General features: G+C 44.6%; 2 protein-coding genes across 4 annotated transcripts in view; one reads left to right on the top strand and one right to left on the bottom strand.

Moving 5' to 3' along the window:
• The first annotated feature begins 1,947 nt into the window (after positions 1–1,947).
• The window catches only part of serpine3 (serpin peptidase inhibitor, clade E (nexin, plasminogen activator inhibitor type 1), member 3), a 35,204-nt gene continuing 12,209 nt past the window's right edge, over positions 1,948–24,942 (top strand). The window contains exons 1-4 of one of the 3 annotated variants that reach the window (XM_087993005.1): positions 1,948–2,109; positions 16,488–16,796; positions 18,716–18,949; positions 23,997–24,194. In XM_087993005.1, the coding sequence (XP_087849131.1) occupies positions 16,538–16,796; positions 18,716–18,949; positions 23,997–24,194 (691 nt within the window). In that variant the 5' untranslated portion in view covers positions 1,948–2,109; positions 16,488–16,537. The remainder of the gene's footprint in view (positions 2,110–16,487; positions 16,797–18,715; positions 18,950–23,996; positions 24,195–24,942) is intronic. The other 2 variants (XM_043700438.2, XM_043700439.2) reach the window with 2 other exon arrangements.
• On the bottom strand, positions 9,767–11,492 carry LOC148148559 (uncharacterized). The gene has a single exon (XM_087992312.1). The coding sequence runs from the start codon at positions 11,490–11,492 to the stop codon at positions 10,398–10,400; it is 1,095 nt and encodes a 364-aa protein (XP_087848438.1). The 3' UTR covers positions 9,767–10,397.

Genomic DNA, 24,942 nt, shown 5'->3' with positions numbered 1-24,942 from the left:
GGGTGCTACAGTTTCCTCCCACAGTCCAAAGATGTGCAGGTTAAATGGAGTGGCCATGCTAAATTGCCTGTAGTATCCAGGGATGGTCAGGGGCGTTAGCCATGGTAAATGCAGGGTTACAGGGTAGGGGAGTGGGTCTGGGTGAGATGCTCTTCGGAGAGCCAGTGTGGACTCAATGGTCTGAATTCCCTGGTTCCTCACTGCAGGGAGTCTATGGAAATGAGGGAGGAGTAGGGAGAGTGGGAAGGGGCTAAATCAAGATGGAGCTGAAGGGATAAATAAAGCACCTATCTCGCTCTAAAGGCATCAAGAGCATTGATGGACACTATCCGCTCCCTCTCCAATGACCCCTAGGTTTGAATGTAACCACGGAAAAGAGGCAGGCAGTCAGCAGAGATAAACCCCTCCCCTGCCTGGATCTGTTTATTGCCAGCTTGACCAGGCCCAGAAACCAGCGTTTCCACACCGGATGTCCAAAGATCAGGAGGGCGGGGCTGAAGTGCAGCCAAACACAAACACGAAAGATTTCTCAACTAGCTAAAAAAAAGGGTACCCCTGCCTCTGAGCCAGGAGGTAGCGTCAGAGATACGGAATAACATCTCAGGATAGGTTGATTAGAAAATATCTCAATATAAGGAGCAGGAATTCCTTCAAACCATTTACCGACAGCATGGCCCTTTAGCCCTTTCTCCCTTGATTTCACGAGACTGCAAAGAGCTATCCGTGTCAACTTTCAATAATCCACAATCCTATGGATTTGGAGAACTTCAAAGCTTCATAATTTAGTGAAGAAATTGCTCTTCAACCTTATGTTAAATTGTCATAGCCCTATCTGGAGACTATATCCCATCATCCAGACTATTCCAGCCATGGGAGAGACAACCTCTTAGTGGGTAGCCCCTCAGAGTTTTCTGTGTTTCAACAAGGTCACCCTAATCTTCATACTTTATAATCAACCGGTTCAGAACTGTTATTACACATCTCTGGAGCTGGTGGGACATGATTCTGGGCCTTTTGACTCAAAGGGAGGGGTACTACCCCAACACCACTACAGCCTCTAACTCATCCTAAACTCCAGAGAGCCCACCTATTTCCAATCCATTGTGGGAGCTAAATTTGCAGAGGATACCGAGATGGTTGAGAGATTAAGTCATTACGGTAGATGGGGACAATGTGAACTTCAACAGATATAATGGGAGTATGGAACGTGCTATTTAAATGTAGTACTAATAAATGAATAATTACTCCTAAACGAAAGGGCCACGTAATTGCAGTACAGAAAGTGTGCGCACTTGAAATGCAGTAACCTACAGAGGATGGGACCAGATAAATGGAGCACCCTTCTATAGCAGATACCTTGGCAGCACTGTTACACGGTGAAATGTCAAAATGCAACAGAAATACAACATTCCCGGGTTGCAAATCAATTCCTTTATTTTTAAAGAAAGTGTCTTAGTCCTGAAACGCCCAATGCACACAGCTCTGAGAAGTTAACATTGCTGACACCTTCGCCACGTCTCAGATTCAGAACAGAACGGTGCAGCTAATACTGTGGCTGGGAGACACTGAGCTCTGCAGATGCTGGAGATTAGAGTTGAGGGTGTGTGGTGCTGGAAAAGCACAGCAGGTCAGGAAATGAAGGGCTCCGGCCCGAAGCGTCGATTCTCCTGCTCCTGGGATGCTGCCGGACCTGCTGTGCTTTTCCAGCAACACTCTCTCAGTTAATACTCTGAAAGGTCACCTGGGGTGCGCTGCACTTCGAACGGGTCTTTGACCTCAAATACATCTGCTTTGCAATACTTCCGAGGCGGTTAGTGAGCAGAAAATGAAAAAGAGGTGGGGGGTGGGTGGGTGAAGAGAACTTTAGCAGCGTGCAAGAAGCCCCCAAGCCAAGGTGGAGAGTGGGCTGTTTGAGTGGACGGTAGTGTGTGCAGTTCGGTTGTGGCTATGACGTGCTGAGTGCCCACTGGAGTAAGTGTCGCTTACAGGAATCCAGCACGAGTGGTACAGATATCGCCGAGAGAGTGAGGCTTGCAGACACAGTCTTATGACTTTGTTCAGCCGGGCATGAGAAAGAACGGGAGACAGGGGGAAAAGTGAGCCAGTGGGGTAAGTAATTCAAATCACCCTTGGCGATTATCACTTGCTGCAAATATCAATTTGACAGAGGAATGAAGTAACATTTAAGACTGTTGAAACCTCACTCTAAATTTACTGTTCACCTCTCCTGGCAAAGGCGAGGTATCGTGTTAACCAAAGTTGTGGACTATTTTATTGCTTAAAGAATTAGATTGAAGTCAGTGGAGGGGGGCAAACGAGAAATGTGAGGCCAACATTTAATGTTAGCTGCAAATATACAGGAGATGAGAGCTGGTTGGTTTTGTAAAGAGAGGGGAACAGTTAGATCAACCCACTGTTGTGTGTCTGTTTCTATCCCAAAAGGATTTTGAGCACTTTGAAGCAAAGATCCAATTACTTAATAAATCGCTGACAAATTCAGTCCTCCACCCTCACTGATCTCTTTCTTATTTACAGTCATAATCCAAATGTTCTTTCGTGAGCACTTCACATTTCTATTCCCCTGGAAAGCTACCCAACCACTGTGATCTCAGGTCAGATTTGCTTAATTTTTGATCAAAGAAATTTTGGACCTTACACCGAAAGCTCACTGTGGGTGAATTTTTCTACAACCTTATGCCCCTTATTCAATTGGCTTCTACTCAGACCCTATTGGACATGATCCCCATTGACTGATCCCCACGCAAAATAGCACAAAATGCAAGTTTCTTGAACAGGTATAAATTTACCTGACTTCAAAATCAAAGTCAGTGTTTCTAATGTTTTATAACAGTTTTTTTTTCAAACTTTTAATACTACTTAGAGCTGCAATATATTTCTGTACCTTTAAATACATGTTTTAATATCAGAATCGTGTTAAAAAGAGATTGCAGAAGCACATTCTAAATCGTGCTGTACTTAACGTACATAAAGGAGTGTTTGATTACTTTGAGCATTTATTTTATTAACATCAATAAGACAAGAATGGATGTGGAAAGGATATTTCTTCTTGTGGGCGAATCTGGAACTGGGGTCACTGTTTAATGATCAGAGATAAAAGACAGATAACAGGATGGTGTTCTGTCAGAGGTCATGTATCTTTATAACACACTTCCTCAAAGCTGGTGGAAGAAGGGTCAGGACAGAGATACATGGTCCTTGATAGGCAAAGGGGTGAAAGGTTATTGGGATTAAGCAGGAATGTTAAGTAATCAGCTTAGTCATGACCTTATTGAACTGAGTAGCATGTTCAAGTAGGGCCCAAAGGCCTACTCTTGCTCTGAATCAGTATGTTCATCTCGGGCTTCAAGTTACATCAAAGGGATGTTGGCCAGTTACTCAGGCTTACTACTGGTGGTTAAAATGATTGGTCAGATCAACTTTGCACCCTTGTTTAACTTCTGATGAATGAATCTTTGCTATATGCCCCCCACCACCTCCCCACCTCCCCCACCCCCAACCTACATCCTTCCCCACACTCTCAGAAGTAGTTTTTACAAAACTCCTTATTGGACTTATTTAAGAACCTCAGAATAGGAGTCGGCCATTCAGCCCCTCGAGCCTGATCCACAATTCAATAAGATCATGGCTCATCTGTGATCTAACTCCATATACCTTCTTTTAGCCCATATCCCTTAATATCTTTGCTTAACAAAACTTTATCCATCGCAGATTTAAATTAACAACTGATCCAGCATCCACTGCCATTTGTGGAAGAGAGTTCTAAACATCTACAACCCTTTGTGTGCAGAAGTGCTTCCTAACATCTCTTCTGAATGGTCTAGCCTTAATTCTCAGAGCATGCCCCTCGAATTAGAAACTCCAGTCAGTGAAAATAGTTTATCATCTACTCGGTCTTTTCCTTTTAACATCTTGAAGACTTTGATCAGATCACCCCTGAACCTTCTAAATGCTAGAGAAAACAGGCCTAATTTGTATAATCTCGCCTCAGAACATAACCCCTGAAGTCCAGGTCTTGTTGTAAACCTATGCTGTGGCCCCTCTAAGGCCAATACACCCTTCTTAAGGTGTGGTGTCCAGATCCGCTCCCAGTACTCCAAGTGGGCTGTAACCAGGGTTTATATATCTGCAGCATAGCTTCTGCATCCTTGTACTCCAATCTTCTAGAAATAAAAGCCAGCTTTCCATTGGCTTTCTTGATTATTTTTGGCACATGTTTGTGACATAGACCTACACACCTGAACCCCCAAGTCTCTTTGGATCTCTACTATATTTAACTTCATACCATCTAGAACGTACCCTGATCGATCCTTTTTTTGGTGATAGCGGAAACAGACACTTCAGTCCAACTGAGTTATGCCGACCAGGTTTCCCAAAGTAATCTAGTCCCTTATGCCTGCATTTGGCACATATCCCTCTAAACTTTTCCTGTTCATGTACCAGTCCAAATATCTTTTAAATGCCCATAATTGTACCAGCCTCAACCACCTCTTCTGGCAGCTCATTTCATACACGCACTACCCTCTGTGTGAAAACGTTGCCCCTCAAATCTCTTACATCTTTTCCCATGTGTCGTAAACCTACGCCCTCTAGTTTTGAACTCCCCAACCCTCGGGAAAAGATCTTTGTTATTCACCTTATCCATGCCTCTCATGATTTTAGACACCTCTATAAGATCACCTCTCATCTTCCTACATTCCAGGGAAAATGTCTCAGCCTATCCAGCCTCTCCTTATAATTCAAACCCTGAAGTCCCATAACATTCTTGTAAACCTTTTCTGCACCCTTTCCAAATTAATAGCATCCTTCTTATGACAGGATGTCCAGAATCGTATGCAGTGCTCCAAAAGTGACCTCACCAATGTCCTGTAAAGCTGTAACATGCTCCTCAATGCTCTGACCAATGAAGGCAAGCATGCCCAACACCTCCTTTACTCCCGTCTACCCACGATGCCACTTTCAAGTAGCTATACACCTGAACCCCTAGGTCCTTCAGTTCAACAACACTCCCCATGGCCCTCCATTAACTGTGTAAGTCCTGTCCTGGTTTGTATAACCAAAACACAACACCTCGCAATTATTTAAACTAAACTCCACCTGCCACTCCTTGGTCCATAGGCCCATCTGATCAAGATCTACTCTGAGATAACCTTCTTCACTGTCCATTATACCAACAATTCCAGCATCATCTGCAAACTTACTAACCATGTTTCCCATATTCTAATCCAAATTTATATAAGTGAGAACAGTGGACCCAGCATCAAATCTTGCAGAACACTACTAGTCACAGGTCTCCAGTTCGGAAAACAACTGTCCCCTACCATCAAGCCAATGGAGAATCTCACACTTGCTTACAATGAACTCTATCTGCCACAGTTTTGCCCATTTACTTAGTTTACCAATACCCTGTTGTAATTTTATGCTATCATCTAAACTATCTATGCCACCAAACTAAGTCATTAGCAAATTTAGATACATGACTTGCTGTGCCATTATCCAAGTTGTAACTGTGAATAATTGAGGCCCTAACACGGATCCCAGTGTCACATCATTGGAGTACTGCATATAATTCTGGTCATCCTGTTATAGGAAGGATGTTATTAAATTGGAAAGGGTGCACAGTGGCTCAGTGATTAGCACTGCTGCCTCACAGAACTGGGGACCTGAGTGCAATTCTAACCTTAGCTGACTGCCTGTGTGGACTTTGCACATTCTCCCTGTGTCTGTGGGTTTCCTCCAGGTGCTCCAGTTTCCTCCCATTGTCCAAAAATGTGCAACTTAGGTGGATTGGCCACACTAAATTGCCTACAATGTTCAGAGATGTGTAATGTTCAGCCATACAAGGGCAACGTTAGGGAGATGGGTCTGGTGGGATGCTCTTTGGAGGCTTGGTGTGGGCTTCGGACTTGTTTAGCCGAATAGCCTGTTTTCACACCATAGGGATTCTATGATGGTGACCCTGCTAATTTGAGTACTAATTATCTAGTGAATATATTAAACCCATGGCTATTAGTTTTGAATTTCCTGTAAATAAAAAATATTGACTGTTCTCAACCTTGTCATTATCTTAAAGACCTCCATCAGGACTCTTCTTAACCTTTGTGCTGATGTAAAGCATAAGAACACGCAAGAGTGTGGTGCTGGAAAAGCGCAGCAGGTCAAGCAGCGTCAGAGGAACAAGAAAATCGATGTTTCAGGCAAAAGTCCTTCATCAGCCCTCATTCCTGATGAAGGGCTTTTGCCTGGAACGTTAATTTTCCTGCTCCTCAGATGCTGCCTGACCTGCTGTGCTTTTCCAGCACCATTTTCTTGACTCTAATCTCCAGCATCTGCAGTCCTCAGTATCACCCATAAAAACAGGCAGTCAGCTACTGGCTGAGATATGGTTTTAGGAACAGAAACAGACCCATGATTCTGCCTCGCTTTTCTATGTCTAATGAGTGTCTCTTCCTAATTGACCCACCATTTTTCACGTGATAGAACATAGAACATAGAACATAGAACATAGAAGAATACAGCGCAGTACAGGCCCTTTGGCCCTCGATGTTGCGCCAATCCAAGCCCACCTAACCTACACTAGCCCACTATCCTCCATATGCCTATCCAATGCCCGCTTAAATGCCCATAAAGAGGGAGAGTCCACCACTACCGGCAGGGCATTCCATGAACTCACGACTCGCTGAGTAAAGAACCTACCCCTAACATCTGTCCTATACCTACCACCCCTTAATTTAAAGCTATGCCCCCTCATAATAGCTGACTCCATACGTGGAAAAAGGTTCTCACGGTCAACCCTATCTAAACCCCTAATCACCTTGTACACCTCTGTCAAGTCACCCCTAAACCTTCTTTTCTCCAATGAAAACAACCCCAAGTGCCTCAGCCTTTCCTCATACGATCTTCCTACCATACCAGGCAACATCCTGGTAAACCTCCGCTGCACCCGTTCCAGTGACTCCACATCCTTCTTATAGTATGGCGCCCAAAACTGCACTCAATACTCCCAATGCGGCCGCACCAGAGTCTTATACAACTGCAACATGATCTCAGGACTCCGGAACTCAATTCCTCTACCGATAAAAGCCAGTACGCCATATGCCTTCTTCACCGCACTATTTACCTGGTTGGCAACTTTCAAAGATCTGTGTACATGGACACCAAGATCCCTCTGCTCATCCACACTACCAAGTATCCGACCATTAGCCCAGTACCCCATCTTTTTGTTACTCTTACCAAAGTGAATCACCTCACACTTAGCTACATTGAACTCCATTTGCCACCTTTCTGCCCAGTTCTGCAGCATATCTATATCCCGCTGTAACCTGCCACACCCTTCCTCACTGTCAACAACTCCTCCGACTTTCGTATCATCTGCAAACTTGCTCACCCAACCTTCTAGCCCCTCCTCCAGGTCATTTATAAAAATGACAAACAGCAATGGTCCCAAAACAGATCCTTGCGGAACACCGCTAGTAACGGCACTCCAAGATGAACCTTTACCATAAACTACTACCCTCTGTCTTCTTCCAGCCAGCCAATTCCTAATCTAAACCTCCAACTCACCCTCAATGCCATACCTCCGTATTTTTTGAAGTAGCCTACCATGGGGAACCTTATCAAACGCCTTACTAAAATCCATATACACCACATCTACCGCTTTCCCCTCGTCCACCTCCTTAGTCACCTTCTCAAAGAATTCAATAAGGTTTGTGAGGCACGACCTGCCCTTCACAAAACCATGCTGACTATCCTTGATCACATTATTCCTATCCAGATGTTCATAAATCCTATCCCTTACAATTCTCTCTAAGACTTTGCCCACAACAGAAGTGCGACTCACCGGCCTATAGTTACTAGGGTTATCCCTACTCCCCTTCTTGAACAAGGGAACCACATTTGCTATCCTCCAGTCTTCTGGCACTACTCCTGTAGACAATGAGGACATAAAAATCAAGGCCAATGGCTCTGCAATCTCCTCCCTTGCTTCCCAGAGAATCCTAGGATAAATGCCATCAGGCCCAGGGGACTTATCTATTTTCACCCTTTCCAGAATTTCCAACACCTCTTCCCTACATACCTCAAAGCCATTCATTCTACTTAATTTGACTCAGTATTCACATCGGCAACAATGTCCTGTTCCTGAGTGAATACTGACGAAAAGTATTCATTCAGTGTCTCCCCAATCTCTTCAGCCTCTACACGCAACTTCCCACTACTATCCTTGACTGGACCTATTCCTACCCTAGTCATTCTTTTATTCCTGACATACCTATAGAAAGCCTTAGGGTTTTCCCTAATCCTACCAACTAAGGACCTTTCATGTCCCCTCCTTGCTGCTCTTAGCTCTCTCTTCCTGTCTACCTTATAACTCTCAATCAGATCCTTCCTGGCTACCTTATAACTCTCAATCGCCCCAATTGAACCTTCACGCCTTATCTTTACATAGGCCGCCCTCTTCCATTTAACAAGGGATTCCAATTCCTTATTAAACCACGACTCCCTCACACGACCCTTTCCTCCTGCCTGACGGGTACATACTTATCAAGGACACTCAATAGTTGCTCCTTGAACAAGCTCCACATATCAATTACGCCCTTGCCTTGAAGCCTACTTTCCCAAGCCACGCATCCTAAGTCATGCCTCACCGCATCATAATTTCCCTGCCCCCAGCTATAACTCTTGCCCTGCAGTGCACACTTATCCCTCTCCATCACTAGAGTAAAAGTCACCGAATTGTGGTCACTGTCCCCAAAGTGCTCACCTACCTCTAATTCTAACACCTGTCCTGGTTCGTTACCTAGAACCAAATCCAGTATGGCCTCACCTCTTTTTGGCCTATCAACATATTGTGTCAGGAAACCCTCTTGCACACATTGGACAAACACCGACCTATCTAACAAACTTGAGCTATAGCTTTCCCAGTCAATATCTGGAAAGTTAAAGCCCCCATAACAACCACCCTATTACTTTCACTCTTCTCCTGAATCATCCTCGCAATCCTTTCTTCTACGTTTCTAGGACTATTAGGAGGCCTGTAAAAAACTCCTAACAGGGTGACCTCACCTTTCCTATTCCTAACCTCAGTCCAAACTACCTCAGATGGCGAGTCTTCATCCATCGTCCTTTCCACCGCTGTAATACTATCTTTGACAAGCAATGCCACACCTCCCCCTCTTTTACCCCCACCTCTGCCCCTACTAAAACATTTAAACCCTGGAACCTGCAACAGCCAATCCTGTCCCTGTTCTACCCATGTCTCCATAATAGCCACAACATCAAAGTCCCAGGTACCAACCCACGCTGCAGGTTCACCTACCTTATTTCGTATACTTCTTGGATTGAAGTATACACACTTCAAGCCACTTTCCTGTTTACAGGCACCCTCCTTTGAGATTGATGCCATGTTCCTAACCTCCCTACACTCCAGGTCCTGCACCCTAAAGCTACAGTCTAGGTTCCCATGCCACTGCAGAGTTAGTTTAAACCCCCCCAAGAGCACTAGCAAACCTCTGTTTTATAAATTCTCAAGGATCGGGTTCGCAGGAGAGTAGTCTGACACAGACCAGGAGAAAAGAACTGAGAGACGAGTTTGCTAGAATATAAGTATTTTATTCCCCGCAGTGTCGCCTCAACCAGGTCTCGTACTTACAACGGGTCTGGTTTATACTCACTCTACATGTTACCGGAACTGGGAGCCATCAGTTCTCGTAGAGCGGTTGCCAACAACCCACGCTCGGTGGTTAAACGTAACCCGGAGCAGACTCTACCGAACTGGGGACTTTCCCAGCTTATATACTCTTTCGAGATCTAAACATTCATGCGAACAACAGGGCAAGACTAAGCAACACCTTCCATTCCGGTAACATATTCATAATAAGATTCACACATGTATTGGGACATAATTTTAACCCTTTCACCACATTCCACTGATTGGCCCAATACATGTGTTACATCATGCCCATATATATTTTTTCCAACAAGCGTCTACGTACACGCCAAATATACAAGCAAGTCAGGATATTACAGCATGTTAAGATCACCAGGACTCCTACCAGGATCGATAAGGGTGGGAATAGGAACTTCCCCGCAGTGGAGGACATACCACTCAACATATCCCACCAATGATGAGCTGACTCTACTTCCACTACATGGGCAGCGTGTACTACCTCCTGTCCATGTATAAAGGTAGACACTGTAACCTTGGTGACATTGGTTTGATGCTTTCGTAATATCTGCTTAAGCTCCTCGGATCGGTCCAATGCTTGCTTAAACCGATCCAGGGAAATGTTCCAAGGATTCATCAGCACTTTCCACTGCACCTTGGTAAAGTGGTGAGCACTGCTATAATTGGTTAACAGATAGGTCTGATTCTGCCATTGCTACTGATAGACATTTGAGAGGCATCCCGAGAACGGTACTGTGGGAAGCGTAGGATGTGGGTTATTGGTAGCCACACAGAGCGTGTGTGGCCCAATCTGCCACATCATGTCCCTTGGAGTTTCAACAGTCCATTCGCACAGGGCCGTTCCCTTAGTCAAGCAAGGGTCCCGATATCTGTCCATCAGTAGGCAAGTTTTTCCCTGATCAGTCTGTTCACAAGCGGACAGATCATAGGTAATATTGGTATCTGGGCTAAACCACTGCCCCCTTGTCTTCAGAAAATAATATCCAGAAGATGTAATCACTGGTAATACATAATATCGACAGACCGTAACAGTGTGGGTTACATTCATGGTAACAAAGTATCCTCTACACATAGTTGCGTTACACCATGTTCTTTCTGGATGGGTTATCATCCACAATTTCTCAGATACATTCCATATACCCCTCCACGCTTGTACATTGGGGGATGTTACCACACGCAAAAATCGTTCTTTCTGTATTTGTGCATGCAACATTTGAATATGACAGGCAGTCCAATTTAACTGAGCTGTAATGTTCTCAAACAGTTCCTGGGTGGCACCCCAGACATCTAGTTCCCATTGCAGGGATTGTATCAATATTTTAGCTGTTTCTCCTTGAGTCATCATTACGGATGGCATCCATCTTCCAATAGTGTGTAGTCCTTGTGAGGTGGCTTGTCCCATGTTAGATAATTTAGTACGGGTTACCTCAGAGTCAATAGCATTCGAGATACCCATAACAGTTCCTGCACCTCCCAGCAGGGTGTTGTACCACGCTCGTCGCCTCCTCTTATGTTGGCATTCTGGGATAGCCGGCAGCCGCACCTGCCAGTGAACATCAGTGTGCAGTACTGCCTGGGCCATCTGCTGACAAGTTGACATAATGGGAGCCAACTGTGTGCGGTGCGCGTCAGAGACGTTAGGGCGCACCAAGATCAGCCATAACATTCGAGTCCGGTTTTGAATAACTGTTCCATTGCTGATCCAGATGTCCTCATCTCCAGTCGTGATGTTCCATCGTGTCCCGTTTGAGCTTTCACATTCACGAGCGGTTATATTCCAATGACACATATTCACCGTTGCATTCAACATCAATGTACAGTTAGGGGTTATCAAAGTTACATTTCTCCCCTTATAACATCGTACACAAGTATACATTTGACAATCACTCGTGAGATCTAAAATTGTACACCATTGATTTGCCGCGCACTTAAAATCATCTTGCTGTCGTTCCTCACTACTAATTTTCCAACCTACATTTTGTTTCGATAAGGATACCAACGACTGAGCTGGCACACTCCTCCAGACTGATTCCCCAGGATACATAATGGTGACCAGACTGTCTTTTCCTTGGGCTATGATCTCTGCCGGTTTGGGGGGACCAGTTGTCTGGCGTACCCATACCTTGGCACCCTTAGTGTCAGTAGACCCAAATCCCCCTGTCCCACGCTCAGTAACCTTAACGGGAGCTCCCGTCTCTTCCACCGTTGTAAGGTTACATGGTTTAATAACTAATTGTGCTATTCTGTCTCCCTTCTGTATCACATAAGGTTCAGATGTGATGTTGACCAGGACTACTCTCAATTCTCCTTGGTAGTCCGCGTCAATTACTCCTGCCATTACATCAATCCCCTTTAGTGACAATCCCGATCGCGGGAGGATATGCCCATAGGTCCCAGGGGGACAAATCAATCCTAATCCGGTCTTAATCACCGTAGGTTTTTGTTGGACCAAAGTCTGTGTAGTTAACGCTCGTAAGTCCAGTCCAGCCGAAGCCGGTGTGGCCCTTACGGGAATATTAGCTTCCTTAGCAAATTTCCACATTTTAATAGGCTGTGCCTTTGGGGTATCACACACCCGTATCATCCGATTCAAGGGCGTCACCCCGTTTCCCAATGGGCGGTTATTAATTTGCTTTACTACCCGAATCAATTGTTTCTTCCAACCTGTTAAATTATTACATCCTCCTGCCTTTCGCAGGGAGGATTTTAGAAGCCCGTTCATTCGTTCAATAAGTCCCGCAGCTTGCGGATGGTAGGGCACGTGATAAATCCACTCCACATGGTTATCATGACACCACTGCTTCACCATCCCTCCTGTGAAATGGGAGCCATTGTCACTCTGGACCTGTATGGGCAATCCATAAAATTGTTCGATCAAATCTAAACACCGTAAGGTAGCCTGTTGATTGTTGTGACGACAGGGATGGGCTACCAAAACCCCAGACATAGTGTCCACAGCTGTACATATATGGTTACATCCTTGTGAGGAAGGTAATGGACCCACAAAGTCCATTTGCCAGCTCTGTCCCGGTCCCTCTCCTCAGTGTATATGTCCCATCATGTGTTGGGGCACTCCCTGCCGTTGATGCTGACACTGCTCGCATTGATTTACTGCAGTCTTGACATCATCTACCATAAGATCTATTCCCCGATCTCGAGCCCACTGCAAGGTTCCTTGCACTCCCCAGTGTCCGGCCTTAAGGTGTGCCCATCTAGCCAAGTCCACTGAGGTGCCCCTTTGTACACTCATGGCTCGGACAATGCCGTCTACATATCGGTTATGTAAAGCTTCCACATCATTTCGGGATGTATGAGCGTCTACATGGGTAATATATATATCTAGATGTCGAGCCTTCTCCCATATATCTTCCCATAATTGTTTACCCCATACCTCCCTATTCTGAATCATCCACTGATTGGCCTGCCAAGTTGGCATCCATTGGGTCATGCCATTAACCACTGACCAGGAGTCAGAAAACAAATAAACTCCCATGACCCCCGCTTGCATGACTACCATATGTACTGCTTTTAATTCTGCCCACTGACTACTTTTCCCCTCGCCTAGTTCTTCTAGGGTTATACCTTGTTTCGGATTAAAAGCGGCAGCTTTCCATCTACGTTGTCCTGCCTTCCATTGGGCTGACCCATCTACAAACCAAGCCGTGGTTTGTTCATCCAGGGTCAGTTCATCATACCGTTTGCCCATCTTGACGGGTGATTCTTTATACTCAGTCACCTCAAACCGCTTTTCCCCTTCCTCAGGGGCCTCCGCCACTTGCTCATGCAGGACTGACACTCCCTTTTGTCCAGTCCGCACTCTTTCTGACACGTACCATTTCCATTTGATAATGCTGCTCTCTTGGGCAGTTCCTATCCTGTGGGTAGTGGGGTCACTGAGTACCCACGGGAGGATAGGAATAGCTGTTCTCATGATCACTTCATGTCCAATAGTTAGAGCTTCAGTTTCCACCAAGCTCCAGTAACATGATAACAATTGTTTCTCAAAGGGGGTGTATCGTTCCCCTGCCGGGGGCAATTTCCGGGACCAAAATCCCAATTCCGCAGGAGGCTGAGTCCGCGGTAATTCATGCATAATTGCCTCCCCCTGTTCATTCCGTATGGGATTCCCTTCCCCATCTAACATTACTTCCCGCTGCACCGGGAGGCGTCTCTGGACTTGTTTTCTCCTAACTACTGGTTTAGCCTGGAGTACGGGTGGGTCATCTTCATACTGATCATCTGAATCTCCCCAAATGTTTCCATCCCAATGATCGATATCCCACCGATCCCCGTTATTTAACTGGGCTACAAACGCCCGTACTTGTACTGGGTCCGGGGTTCGAGGGACCTTCCTTTTCTCTTTCCGTTTCTTAGCAGACAGATACATAATAGTTCGTCCTGCTAGTTCAGTTAATGCTGTCAATTCAGCCTTTAACTTCATAATTTCCTGCCTCAACATAGAGGCATCTCCCGAACTGAGTCCCTGCTCATGTTTCAGGAGGGCTAATTCTGCTTCAGCTTTTTGGCGCTTGTCTGACTGTTGTCTACAAGCCGCCGCACATGCCCACATCCTCCACTGTACCCCAGGCAAGGGGTTCTTCGGCAGGACTGAGATCTTCTCAAGGGTGGACAGCAGCGACACTGGGGTTCCTACGCCCTCGGCTTCCCAGTTTTCCGGTCGCCCCCCACCATTTGCCCACATCCTCCGCTGTACCCCAGGCAAGGGGTTCTTCGGCAGGACTGGGTTCCTCTCAAGGGTAGACAGCAGCGACACTGGGGTTCCTACGCCCTCGGCTTCCCAGTTTTCCGGTCGCCCCCCACCATTTGCCCACATCCTCCGCTGTACCCCAGGCAAGGGGTTCTTCGGCAGGACTGGGATCCTCTCAAGGGTAGACAGCAGCGACACTGGGGTTCCTACGCCCTCGGCTTCCCAGTTTTCCGGTCGCCCCCCACCATTCCTCAAACAAACTGCCACGTCATGCCACGGTCCCTGCCATCCCGGGACGGTTGGGACCTCCACAGTTTGTTCTTCTGGTTTCTTAGTCCTTTTCCCAAACATTGTTCTGTATCAAAATCTCTCCCCAATTGCGATTGATCCTGCCTACTACGCCAAAATGTTTTATAAATTCTCAAGGATCGGGTTCGCAGGAGAGTAGTCTGACACAGACCAGGAGAAAAGAACTGAGAGACGAGTTTGCTAGAATATAAGTATTTTATTCCCCGCAGTGTCGCCTCAACCAGGTCTCGTACTTACAACGGGTCTGGTTTATACTCACTCTACATGTTACCGGAACTGGGAGCCGTCAGTTCTCGTAGAGCGGTTGCCAACAACCCACGCTCGGCGGTTAAACGTAACCCGGAGCAGACTCTACCGAACTGGGGACTTTCCCAGCTTATATACTCTTTCGAGATCTAAACATTCATGCGAACAACAGGGCAAGACTAAGCAACACCTTCCATTCCGGTAACATATTCATAATAAGATTCACACATGTATTGGGACATAATTTTAACCCTTTCACCACAACCTCCCCCCAAGGATACTGGTGCCCCTCAGGTTCAGGTGTAGACCATCCTGTTTATAGAGGTCCCACCTTCCCCAGAAAGAACCCCAGTTATCCAAATACCAGAATCCCTCCCTCCTACACCATCCCTGTAGCCACGCATTTAACTGTTCTCTCTCCCTATTCCTCGACTCTCTATCACATGGCATGGGTAACAAACCAGAGACAATAACTCTGTTCGTTCTAACTCTGAGTTTCCAACCTAGCTCCCTGAAAGCCTGCCTAACATCCTCAGCCCTCCTCCTACCTATGTCATTGGTGCCAATGTGGACCACGACTTCGGGCTGCTCCCCCTCCCCCTTAAGGACCCGGAAAACACGATCAGAGACATCACGTACCCTTGTACCTGGGAGGCAACATACCAAACGTGAGTCTCTCTCGCCCCCACAAAACCGCCTATCTGTGCCCCAAACTATCGAGTCCCCAATTACTATTGCTCTGCTCTTCTCCACCCTTCCCTTCTGAGCAACGGGGACAGGCTCCGTGCCAGAGGCCTGAACCCCATTGCTTACCCCTGTTAAGTCGTGATAACTAACTCTTCTCAAATAATTATTTTCATATGCTTCCCTGCCACCGCTGTTATATCTAGCCTGAATATCTAAGTAACTCATACTCTAATCCAACTGCAATAAAGTCCATTTTAAATTTCCAATACTCTGTGTGAATATCAATAACCACAAGTTAAAAATCACACAACACCAGGTTATAGTCCAACAGGCTTATTTGGAAGCACTAGCTTTTGGAGCACTGCTCTGTCATCAGGGGGTTGTGAAAGCTAGTGCTTCCAAATAAAACTGTTGGACTATAACCTGGTGTGGTGTGATTTTTAACTTTGTCCACCCCAGTCCAACACTGGCATCTCCAAATCATAATAACCGTACGAGCTAACTTGACTGGGGCTCTCAAACCTTGTCATTATTGATACCTGTGGGACCTTGATCTACACAAATTGACTGCAGCATTGTCCCCTATATTGTAACAGTGACTACACCTCAAAGAAATTCTACATTGGCTACATAAAGCACTTTGGGATTACTGAGCTTGTGAAAGGTATTGGATAAATGCAAGTTTTCTCAGATGATACTATATGTGCATTAGGAACATATTTATATTGCTTTGGCTGCCTCACCAAACACTTCAGAGTTGTTTTCATTGCAATTACTGTGGTTAAGACCCTTTATTATGTTACTTACCCCCCTCCCCACCATTTGTGTTGATAGATATTGCATCTTTGATCCTGGCAGAATCAAAGCTCACGATAAGCATCATCATGTGTTCCCTCTCAATCCTCAACTTGTTACTGTACTTCCTGTTCACCGTGAGAAGGGCCTGTCCTTTTCAGGACTCCATCAGGCAACTGAACACAGAGTTTGCTCGAAACCTTTACCGAAAATTGACAGAGGGCGAGGAATACCGCAACATCATCATATCCCCAGCAGGGGTCAGTATCGCACTAGAACTGCTACAGTTGGGAGCGAAAGGAAACACCTTCATGCAGTTGGAAAACGCATTGGGATACACTGTTCACGGTACTGGTGAATCTTTATGTCTGCTATATATTATATATATATATATATATATATATAGTGACTGAGCTTTTGTAAAGGAATCAAATTATGTTTCTATTGAAGTATATAAGCATATAATGGTTTGATCGGTGCAATGCAAGTGAATTTTGTTGAAACTGCAGCACAAATTGGGGATTTTAAAATGTAAAGTACATCAATTGTAAACCACATTGAACACAAGTTGGGCTTGCATGAAATTAAACTCTGGTTTAAAATCATTTGCCTGAAACTGGTAAATCCCCCACAAATAAAGAGAACGGTTTAAAAAGCTCATCAAATTGCATTTGTTTTAATTTTAGACACGAATATAGACATATTTTCGAAGTTATGACATACTAAGAATGATTTACCTCACTACAAAATGAATTAGTATATAACAATAAAACTAGTAAACCATTGCAGGGGATGAAAAGTTGAGCTCACTCATTAAGAATGTTTTTCCTGGATTAGCAAATTACCAGCTGCATTAATAAAACTACATCAAGGTTATCACTTAAATAAATAGTCATGCATAAGAACAAATATACTTTATTATAATGACTATTTCCATTACATTTCTGAAAGACTTTCAGTTTGTCACCTACAAGTGTCTGTTGGCAGTAACTAGGGTTAGAGTTAGGGTTAACCAAATCAGTCCACTATGAGTTCAGTGTGCTCCCAAATTTAGCACTGAACTCGAGTGAAGTGAAAACTAAGCATCCTGAGCTGCAAGAATTGATTTTGGGAAACTCGTGTTCCGCTCGGAAACCGATGAGCTTCTTCAGTTTCTGCACATTGTGGAGTCCCCCATCCGTGTTAAAATTCTAGTAAACGTCTCTGCGTGCTTGAGTAAAGTATCACAGACGGTGAAAATCTGAAGCAAAACACACCCAACACTGGAGACGCTCAGCAGGTCTGGCAGCATCTGTAGAGAGAGAACCTTTCAAGTCCCGTATGACACCACTTTTTCAGTCATGGTCTCCAGTTGGTGACATGGTCACACTTGGTTTTTCAGTTGGATAGATGGTACAAGAGGTGCGGAGTTAAGCCGTCATTCTTGTTGTGTTGTGGAGAAGCTGGGATTCCATATCCTCCCAGATGAATGAGGAGCAAGAGTTGACCATTGAGCTCCTCAAACCTGCTGCACTATCAGTAAGGTTGGGGTTAATTTGTCATCCTAACATGCCCTTCCGTTCCTCCTCCTCCACCACCTCCTCTCACCTGGCCTTCCTTCGTCCATCAAGAATTTATTGACCTCCACATAAGAAATGTCCAGTGGTCCTCACCACTGCTCTCGGCGAAGAGAATTCAACAGACTCCGGATCCTCAGAATTTCTCCTCATCTGTCTTAAAAGGATTGCTCTTTATTTTTAAAACTGTGATCCATCCAGCTCTAGTCTCTCCAACAACAGCAAACACCCTGCCCGTGAAAGGGGGGCTGTTCAGATATATAGAATGTTTAAGGAATAGAGTAAGGTCAAAGCTTCTACCTATGTCAAGATAAAGGAACAATGGGAGAAAGTGGCACGAAAGTTAAAGACAGAAGTTAAAAGTTTAAGAGGTGACTTGTTTCAAACGCACGGGCCAAGTGCTGGCAGATGGGACGAGATCAGTTGAGGATATCTGGTCAGCATGGACGAGTTCCATGCGGCACATCTCTGTGACTCTATGTTCATATGGAAGCGAAGTTGCCAAGCTCTTGACTAGTATTACGGTGGCTCTGCCTTAATCTGGTTCGAATAGTTTTATTCGACTTCCAATTTATACGAAAATGCAGAAGAAGCATTAAGATTTCAATGTTTATCGATATTTGGTTCGGGTTGATCGGTTTTCCCGGTTTCTGGATGTATTCGCTGCTGCTATGACCTCAGCCACCCTTAACCTCGGAATGTGTTTTGCAGACGCGGGGGTACGACGTTTCTTGCAGAGTGTGTACGGGGACCTGGCAAACTCCACTCTCAGCCCCGCAGTCCGAGTCGCCTGCGGCCTGTTTGTGGAGGCCGGCATGCAGCTTTCTTCACCTTTCTCGGACGACACAGCTGCCTGGCTAAACGGAAGCTTACACCGAGTGAATCTCGGCAATCCCAACGAAACGGCAATGCTGATCAACAAGTGGGTCACCACCGAGAGCCAAGGTAACAAAGGGCTAGCCTGGAGGCTTTAGCATGCAATATGATCTTGCATAATACACCTGTAAAGTTATTTCATTTGATCACAAATTAAAATGACTTAATGATCTGATTTAGGGTTGGACAGTGTCACAGATGGAATAGCAGCAGACTAAGAGAAGAAAGACTTGCATTTGCATAGCACCCTTTATGATTTTGGGACTTTACATCTACTGATGCACTTTTGTGACGTGTAGTCACTGCTGCAATGTAGGTAACACAAACAGCCAATTGGAAGAGAACAAAATCACATGAACATCAATGCCAAAAGGATCTGATTATCCAATTTATTTAAGATTTCATTTGAAAGATGAACATTAGCCAGGATAGCAAAGAAAATTCCTCAGCCCTTCTCCAATATACTGGCACAGGCCCACCTGAGGGGGTAGGTGGACTTTTAGTTTACAATCTTTATCTGAAAGATGGCATCTCTGACAATGCAGCACTCCCTCAGGGCTGCCACTGCGAGATCAGGCTGATAGTGTGTATGTACGTTCAAGAATCTGAAACAGAACCAAAACATTCTGCCTTCTGTCTCTGGAGTGAGAGCACTGCCATTGAATGCAGCCTGAAACACACTGATGCAGTTTTGAAGATTTAAATTGTTTAAATGCCTGGTCTCAAATCAAAAGCCTGCATCGATAAAAAAATGACCATGAAGCTACTGGATTGTAGTGAAAACCCATGTCGATCACTTTGAGGGACACAGAGCTGCTGTAATTAGCCAGGCAGGACTATATGCAACTCCAGTCCACAGCAACCTCATTGAGTCATAGGGGGCCTCACAATTGGCAGAGAAAATCAGAGTCATAGAGACGTACAGCATGGAAACAGACCCTAAGATCCAACTTGTCCATGCTGACCAGATATCCTAAATTAATCTAGTCCCATTTGCCAGCACTTGGCCCGTGTCCCTCTAAATCCTTCTTATTCATATACCCATCCAGATGCCTTTTAAATGTTGGAATTGTACCACCACTTCCTCTGGAAGCTCAATCCACCCTCAGTGTGAAAACATTGCCTTTAGTCCCTATTAAACCTTTTCTCTCTCACCTTAAATCTATGCCCTCTAGTTTTGGACTCCCCTATCTTGAAGAAAACACCTAGGCTATTCACCCTACCCATGCCTCTCAATGATTTTATAAACCTCTACAAGGTCACCCCTCAGCCTCTGACACACCAGGGAAAATAGCCTCAGCCCCATGGTGGCATAGTGGTTAGAACTGCTGACTCTCAGCGCTGGGGGGGGGTTCAGGATCAGTTCCAACTTTGGATGACTGTCTCTGTGGAGTTTGCATGTTCTCCCAGTGTCTGGGTGGGTTTATTCCAGGTGCTCTGGTTTCCTCCGAGAGGCCAAAAATGTGTAGTTTAGGTGGAATAGCTATGCTAAATTGCCCATTGTGTCCAGGGATGTGCAAGTTAGTTGGAGTAGTTATATAAAATGCAGGTTTACAGGGATAGGGTAGGAGGGGTGAGTCTGGGTAGGGTACGCTTCAGAGAGTAGGTATGGACTTGTTGGACTGAATACCCTGTTTCCACACTGTGGGGATTCTATGATTCTAGCTGAACATGTGTTGCTGGAAAAGCACAGCAGGTCAGGCAGCATCCAAGGAGCAAGAGAATCGACATTTCGGGCATGAGCCCTTTTGCCCGAAACGTCGATTCTCCTGCTCCTTGGATGCTGCCTGACCTGCTGCGCTTTTCCAGCAACACATGTTCAGTTCTGATCTCCAGCATTTGCAGCCCTCACTTTCTCCTCCCATTCTATGATTCTACTCCACCCTATTCCTCAAACCCTCCAACCCTAGCAACATTCTCATAAATCTTTTCTGGATGCTTTCAAATTTCACAAATCTTTCCTATAGCAAGGAGACTAGAGTCAGTTGTATCAAATTGCTACAGACAAGGGCTAAGGGTTCTAGAAGGTGGCTCACTCCAATCTGTTCATAGCAGGTAGATGGCAGTGTTACCATGGAAATGTAAAAAAAATTCATCATTATATGATGGTGTGATCTTGCAGACATTTCCCAGTATATTTTTGAATTTGAGTCTCCAGTAAACATTGTATAAGTGTTTTTATTTACTGTGTAACCACAAGAAGTTGGGTCACCTTGCTGGGGCAGAACGCACATTCAATTCTCAAAGCTGCAGAGTTCCTCCTGTCCACCCCATGTCTGTGAGAAAGTGGGGACTTTAGGCCCAGAGTCCTGGCTCAGAGACAGGAACACTAACCCAGCCGCAAAGAGGGCTGAAGGAAGGCTTGGGAGCAGGTCACCTTCAGTTAGAGATACGGTTTGGGCCCAGAGGTTATTTGAGGTTTGTACAGCAAGCCACTTGAATTCAAGCAATGGCCCATAACGTTAAAACAATTATTAATAAAAACAGCATTTGAATCGGGGATTTGGTCTTGTGTGGAACTTCGGCAGACTGAGATTCCAGGAGCAAGCCCAACCCGGTGATGGAATTTCCCAACATGTGTAGCGATGCTGGAAGGTGGCAAGATCAAGTCAGTGTGAGGAAAACATGCCAAAGAGGAGAAGACCGAGCCGCTGTAGGAAGAGTGGTCCTGGCAGAGTTCAGCACTTAAGACAGACCACAATAGTTGGACTTTTATTTCTGACATTTTAATGAGTGATTGTAATGTTTACCTTTTACCTTCGTTCCTTATTTTTTTCTACCTTGTTCTTAAGCTTTTGTACCTAAGATGGCGCCGTGTGCCAATATTGAAAACTTTTCACTGTACTACTGTTCTTGACAACAGGTGACAATAAAGTCTAAATCTCAAATCAGATAAGTAGGGAGCACAAATCGAAATTAATCAGCCAGTGAAATGATGGGGAGGTGAGAATTAATTTCTGAGACATTCACAATGACCTGGCTTGCACTGTTTGAAAGGATGGTGGGAGCAGACCAATAGTAACAAAGAACAATTTTTGAAGGTTTATTGGCAAAGAGTGTGAAACAAATTCAGTAGCTTTTTCTTTGTTGATAGAGCATACAGCCTTTAATGATTCTGCAAAAAGTTGGAATAGAGATGGGGCAATTATTCCCAGCTAAGTCTAACTTTAACTTGTTTAATGTTTCACTCTGAAGTGAGATTGAGATGCGCTGCTCCTATAGGAAGGATGTTGGGAAACTTGTTCTTACAAAATGTTTGAGTTGTTGTGGGGGTTCAGAAAAGATTTACAAGCATGTTGCCAGGGTTGGAGGGTTTGAGCTATAGGGAGAGGCTGGACAGGCTGGGGCTGTTTTCCCTGAAGCGGAGGCTGAGGGGTGCCCTTATAGAAGTTTATAAAATCATGAAGGGCACCGATAGGGTAAATAGCCAAGGTCTTTTCCCTGGGCTGGAAGAGTCCAGAACGAGAGGGCATAGGTTTAAGGTGGGAGGGGAAGATTTCAAAGAGACCCAAGGAATAACTTTTTTATGCAAAGGGTGGTGCATGTATGGCATAACATGCCAGAGGAACTGGAGGAGGCTGGGACAATTACAACATTTAAAAGGACATCTGGATTGGTATATGGATAGAAATGGTTTAGAAGGATATGGGCCAAGTGCTGGTAAATGTGACTAGATTAAATTAGGATATCTGGTTGGCATGGACAAGTTGAACTGAAGGGTCTGTTCCCGTGCTGCACATCTCTATGAATCTATGACAGTCACCTCAAGTTAATTTCAGCCTCCATTAAATGTTTTTAAAAAGAGTTATTTCAATTACACTCTCTAAACATCACTTTCAGGTCTGCTTATATAGTTAGCAGTGATCGTCTTGTGTCAATCACGTAACCAGCAGTCAATGGCTTACACCACAGAGACTGTAGAGGGTTTTTCACCTCCCCACTGGCAGGTTGAGTGTTCTTAAAACATATGCTTAAGTTCCTGATTCACGTTGCTACCCCAATGCAGCAATAAGGAGCACTGTACTGAAGGAGAAACTATTTCGAGCATCGTATCAGAGGCACTGCCCTCCCGCTCATGTGGATCTAAATGAGTCCCCAGCTGAAGAATTGGAAAGAACGTCTCCCTGGTGGCTTGATCAATATTTCTCCCTCTACCAACATTTAGATTTACCAATCATTTATGTTGATGTTGTTTGAGGGACCTTGTTATAGAGCACCACATTCCTGCCTTTACAGCGATGGTTGAAATAAAGCATTGCACTGGCAGTTAAATGCTTCAAAATATCCTGAGGATATTAAGAGGTGCTAAAAAATGCAAGTCTTCCTTTTTCCATGACCTGCCTTTGAAATACATGTGGTCAAGCAACATACACCAGGTAGTGCATGGAGTTATACAATTACATCCAAATATGTGTAACAGCACAAAATGTGAAATTTAGTGTCCTATAACACACTGTTCTCTTGCAAGGTCTTTTCTAAAGGAAGTGATTCCAAGATTCAGTACATTAAATAAAGCCAGTCCACAAAACCAATAGGGATGTGACTGCATTATAAAGTACAGTGAATACATTACAGTCCAACAGCAATGGGCTTACTTCACAATAGAATGAGAGCATCACAGTCTGCTTCCAATTACAGACTCCAACTGTTTTCTGAATATTCCAGTCAGTGGGTTTTGCTCCTTTTTCTCACAGGAAGTATCTGAACTGAGTGTTTGTGAACCAGGCAAGAAGCAGCAAAAATCATTGCAAATCCAGATGTCCCATGACTGGAAAAGCTGTATAGTCTTGGAGTTAGGGGAGGAACTTGCAATGAACCACACATCAGCCTAGTAGGAGTTTATTGGCTTCACTATTGAAAAGTCAACCAGTAAGAAAAACGTGCTTCCAACAATCCAGCGACTATATTAATAAGATAACTTGCATTTGGATGAAGCAGCTGTAGCCTGTATGAGGATAATTTCAGTCATAGTTATTGATCAATGATGGTAAGAGTTAATATTTTCCCGATGCACATTTCCAATGTTGCCCAATTTTTAATGCACTGCCATTTTGAAAATGCTTGCCAGCTAAGATACTCTATCACAGTATAACCCTGGCCTTTCCTGTCACTACAGGTGAAATTAAAGATTTCATGCCACAACCCATGGCAAGTGCATCACTTACACAGATTGCTGTTATTAGCACCATGTATTTTAAAAGCACGTGGGAGAATCCATTTTCAACATTGCAGACCCGGCAGCTCTCATTCACCAGGGCAGATGGCTCTGTCATTAAAGTGCCCATGATGTATCAAACCTCAGCAGTAAACTATGGTAAGTATCTTAATATTACTGGTAGTTGAAGAGTTAGCTGACAGGATTAGTGGCTGCACTGGCTCTCAAAACAAGCATCATGACTTGGTGCCAATCTTGTGCCTTAACCCATACCCATGACACATGACTTGAAACAAACCAATCACCCAATACCTCGATTGAACTTGCCTCTATTACGTTCCAGTCTTAAATTATTCACCATGCATAAGAGGTTTTACTCAAACCACATTTATGATATTTGCAAATCCTTTCAACTCTGTGCTGTGTCATCCTTGATCCTTCTGAGTGGGAGCAATTTCTCCAAATTTACTATACTCAGGTTCCAGTCTCACCTGCTTCAGAGAAATGTATCAACATCTCTGAACAAGTCAATTTTAGAAACAAATCTTTTTTTAAAAAAAACCAAAAGAATATTTCTGAATGCATGATAAGAACAAATGCTCCATTGATGAAGACACAGGTTTTGCCCCAAGTTGGAGCTCTTGACCTTGGTGTGCCACCAAGGAGTTGAGTGGAAATCAGAGGATGTTGTGCAAGCCGTAGAGAACTAAGGAAACATCGCCAAAGAATCCCCAACAATGAATCAGCTTCCTTCCTTCGTACCCTCACCCAAAATAATCAGTGACTTAGGGCTATCTGGCCAATATCAGTATTGCAAACTTGAGCATTCATATAGGAGAAAAAATGTCACGTGACCACCATTTTAATGCATATCCGCAGAACCCTTTCTGAAGCCCAATTAACTCTT

Source organism: Chiloscyllium plagiosum, unplaced genomic scaffold (genome assembly GCF_037043375.1).
Source record: "Chiloscyllium plagiosum isolate Xiang-an unplaced genomic scaffold, Cpla_swu_hap1 HiC_scaffold_12, whole genome shotgun sequence".
Taxonomy (NCBI): Eukaryota; Metazoa; Chordata; class Chondrichthyes; order Orectolobiformes; family Hemiscylliidae; genus Chiloscyllium; species Chiloscyllium plagiosum.
The sequence above is the reverse complement of the archived record's forward strand: the minus strand, read 5'-3'. Positions and strand labels throughout refer to the sequence as shown.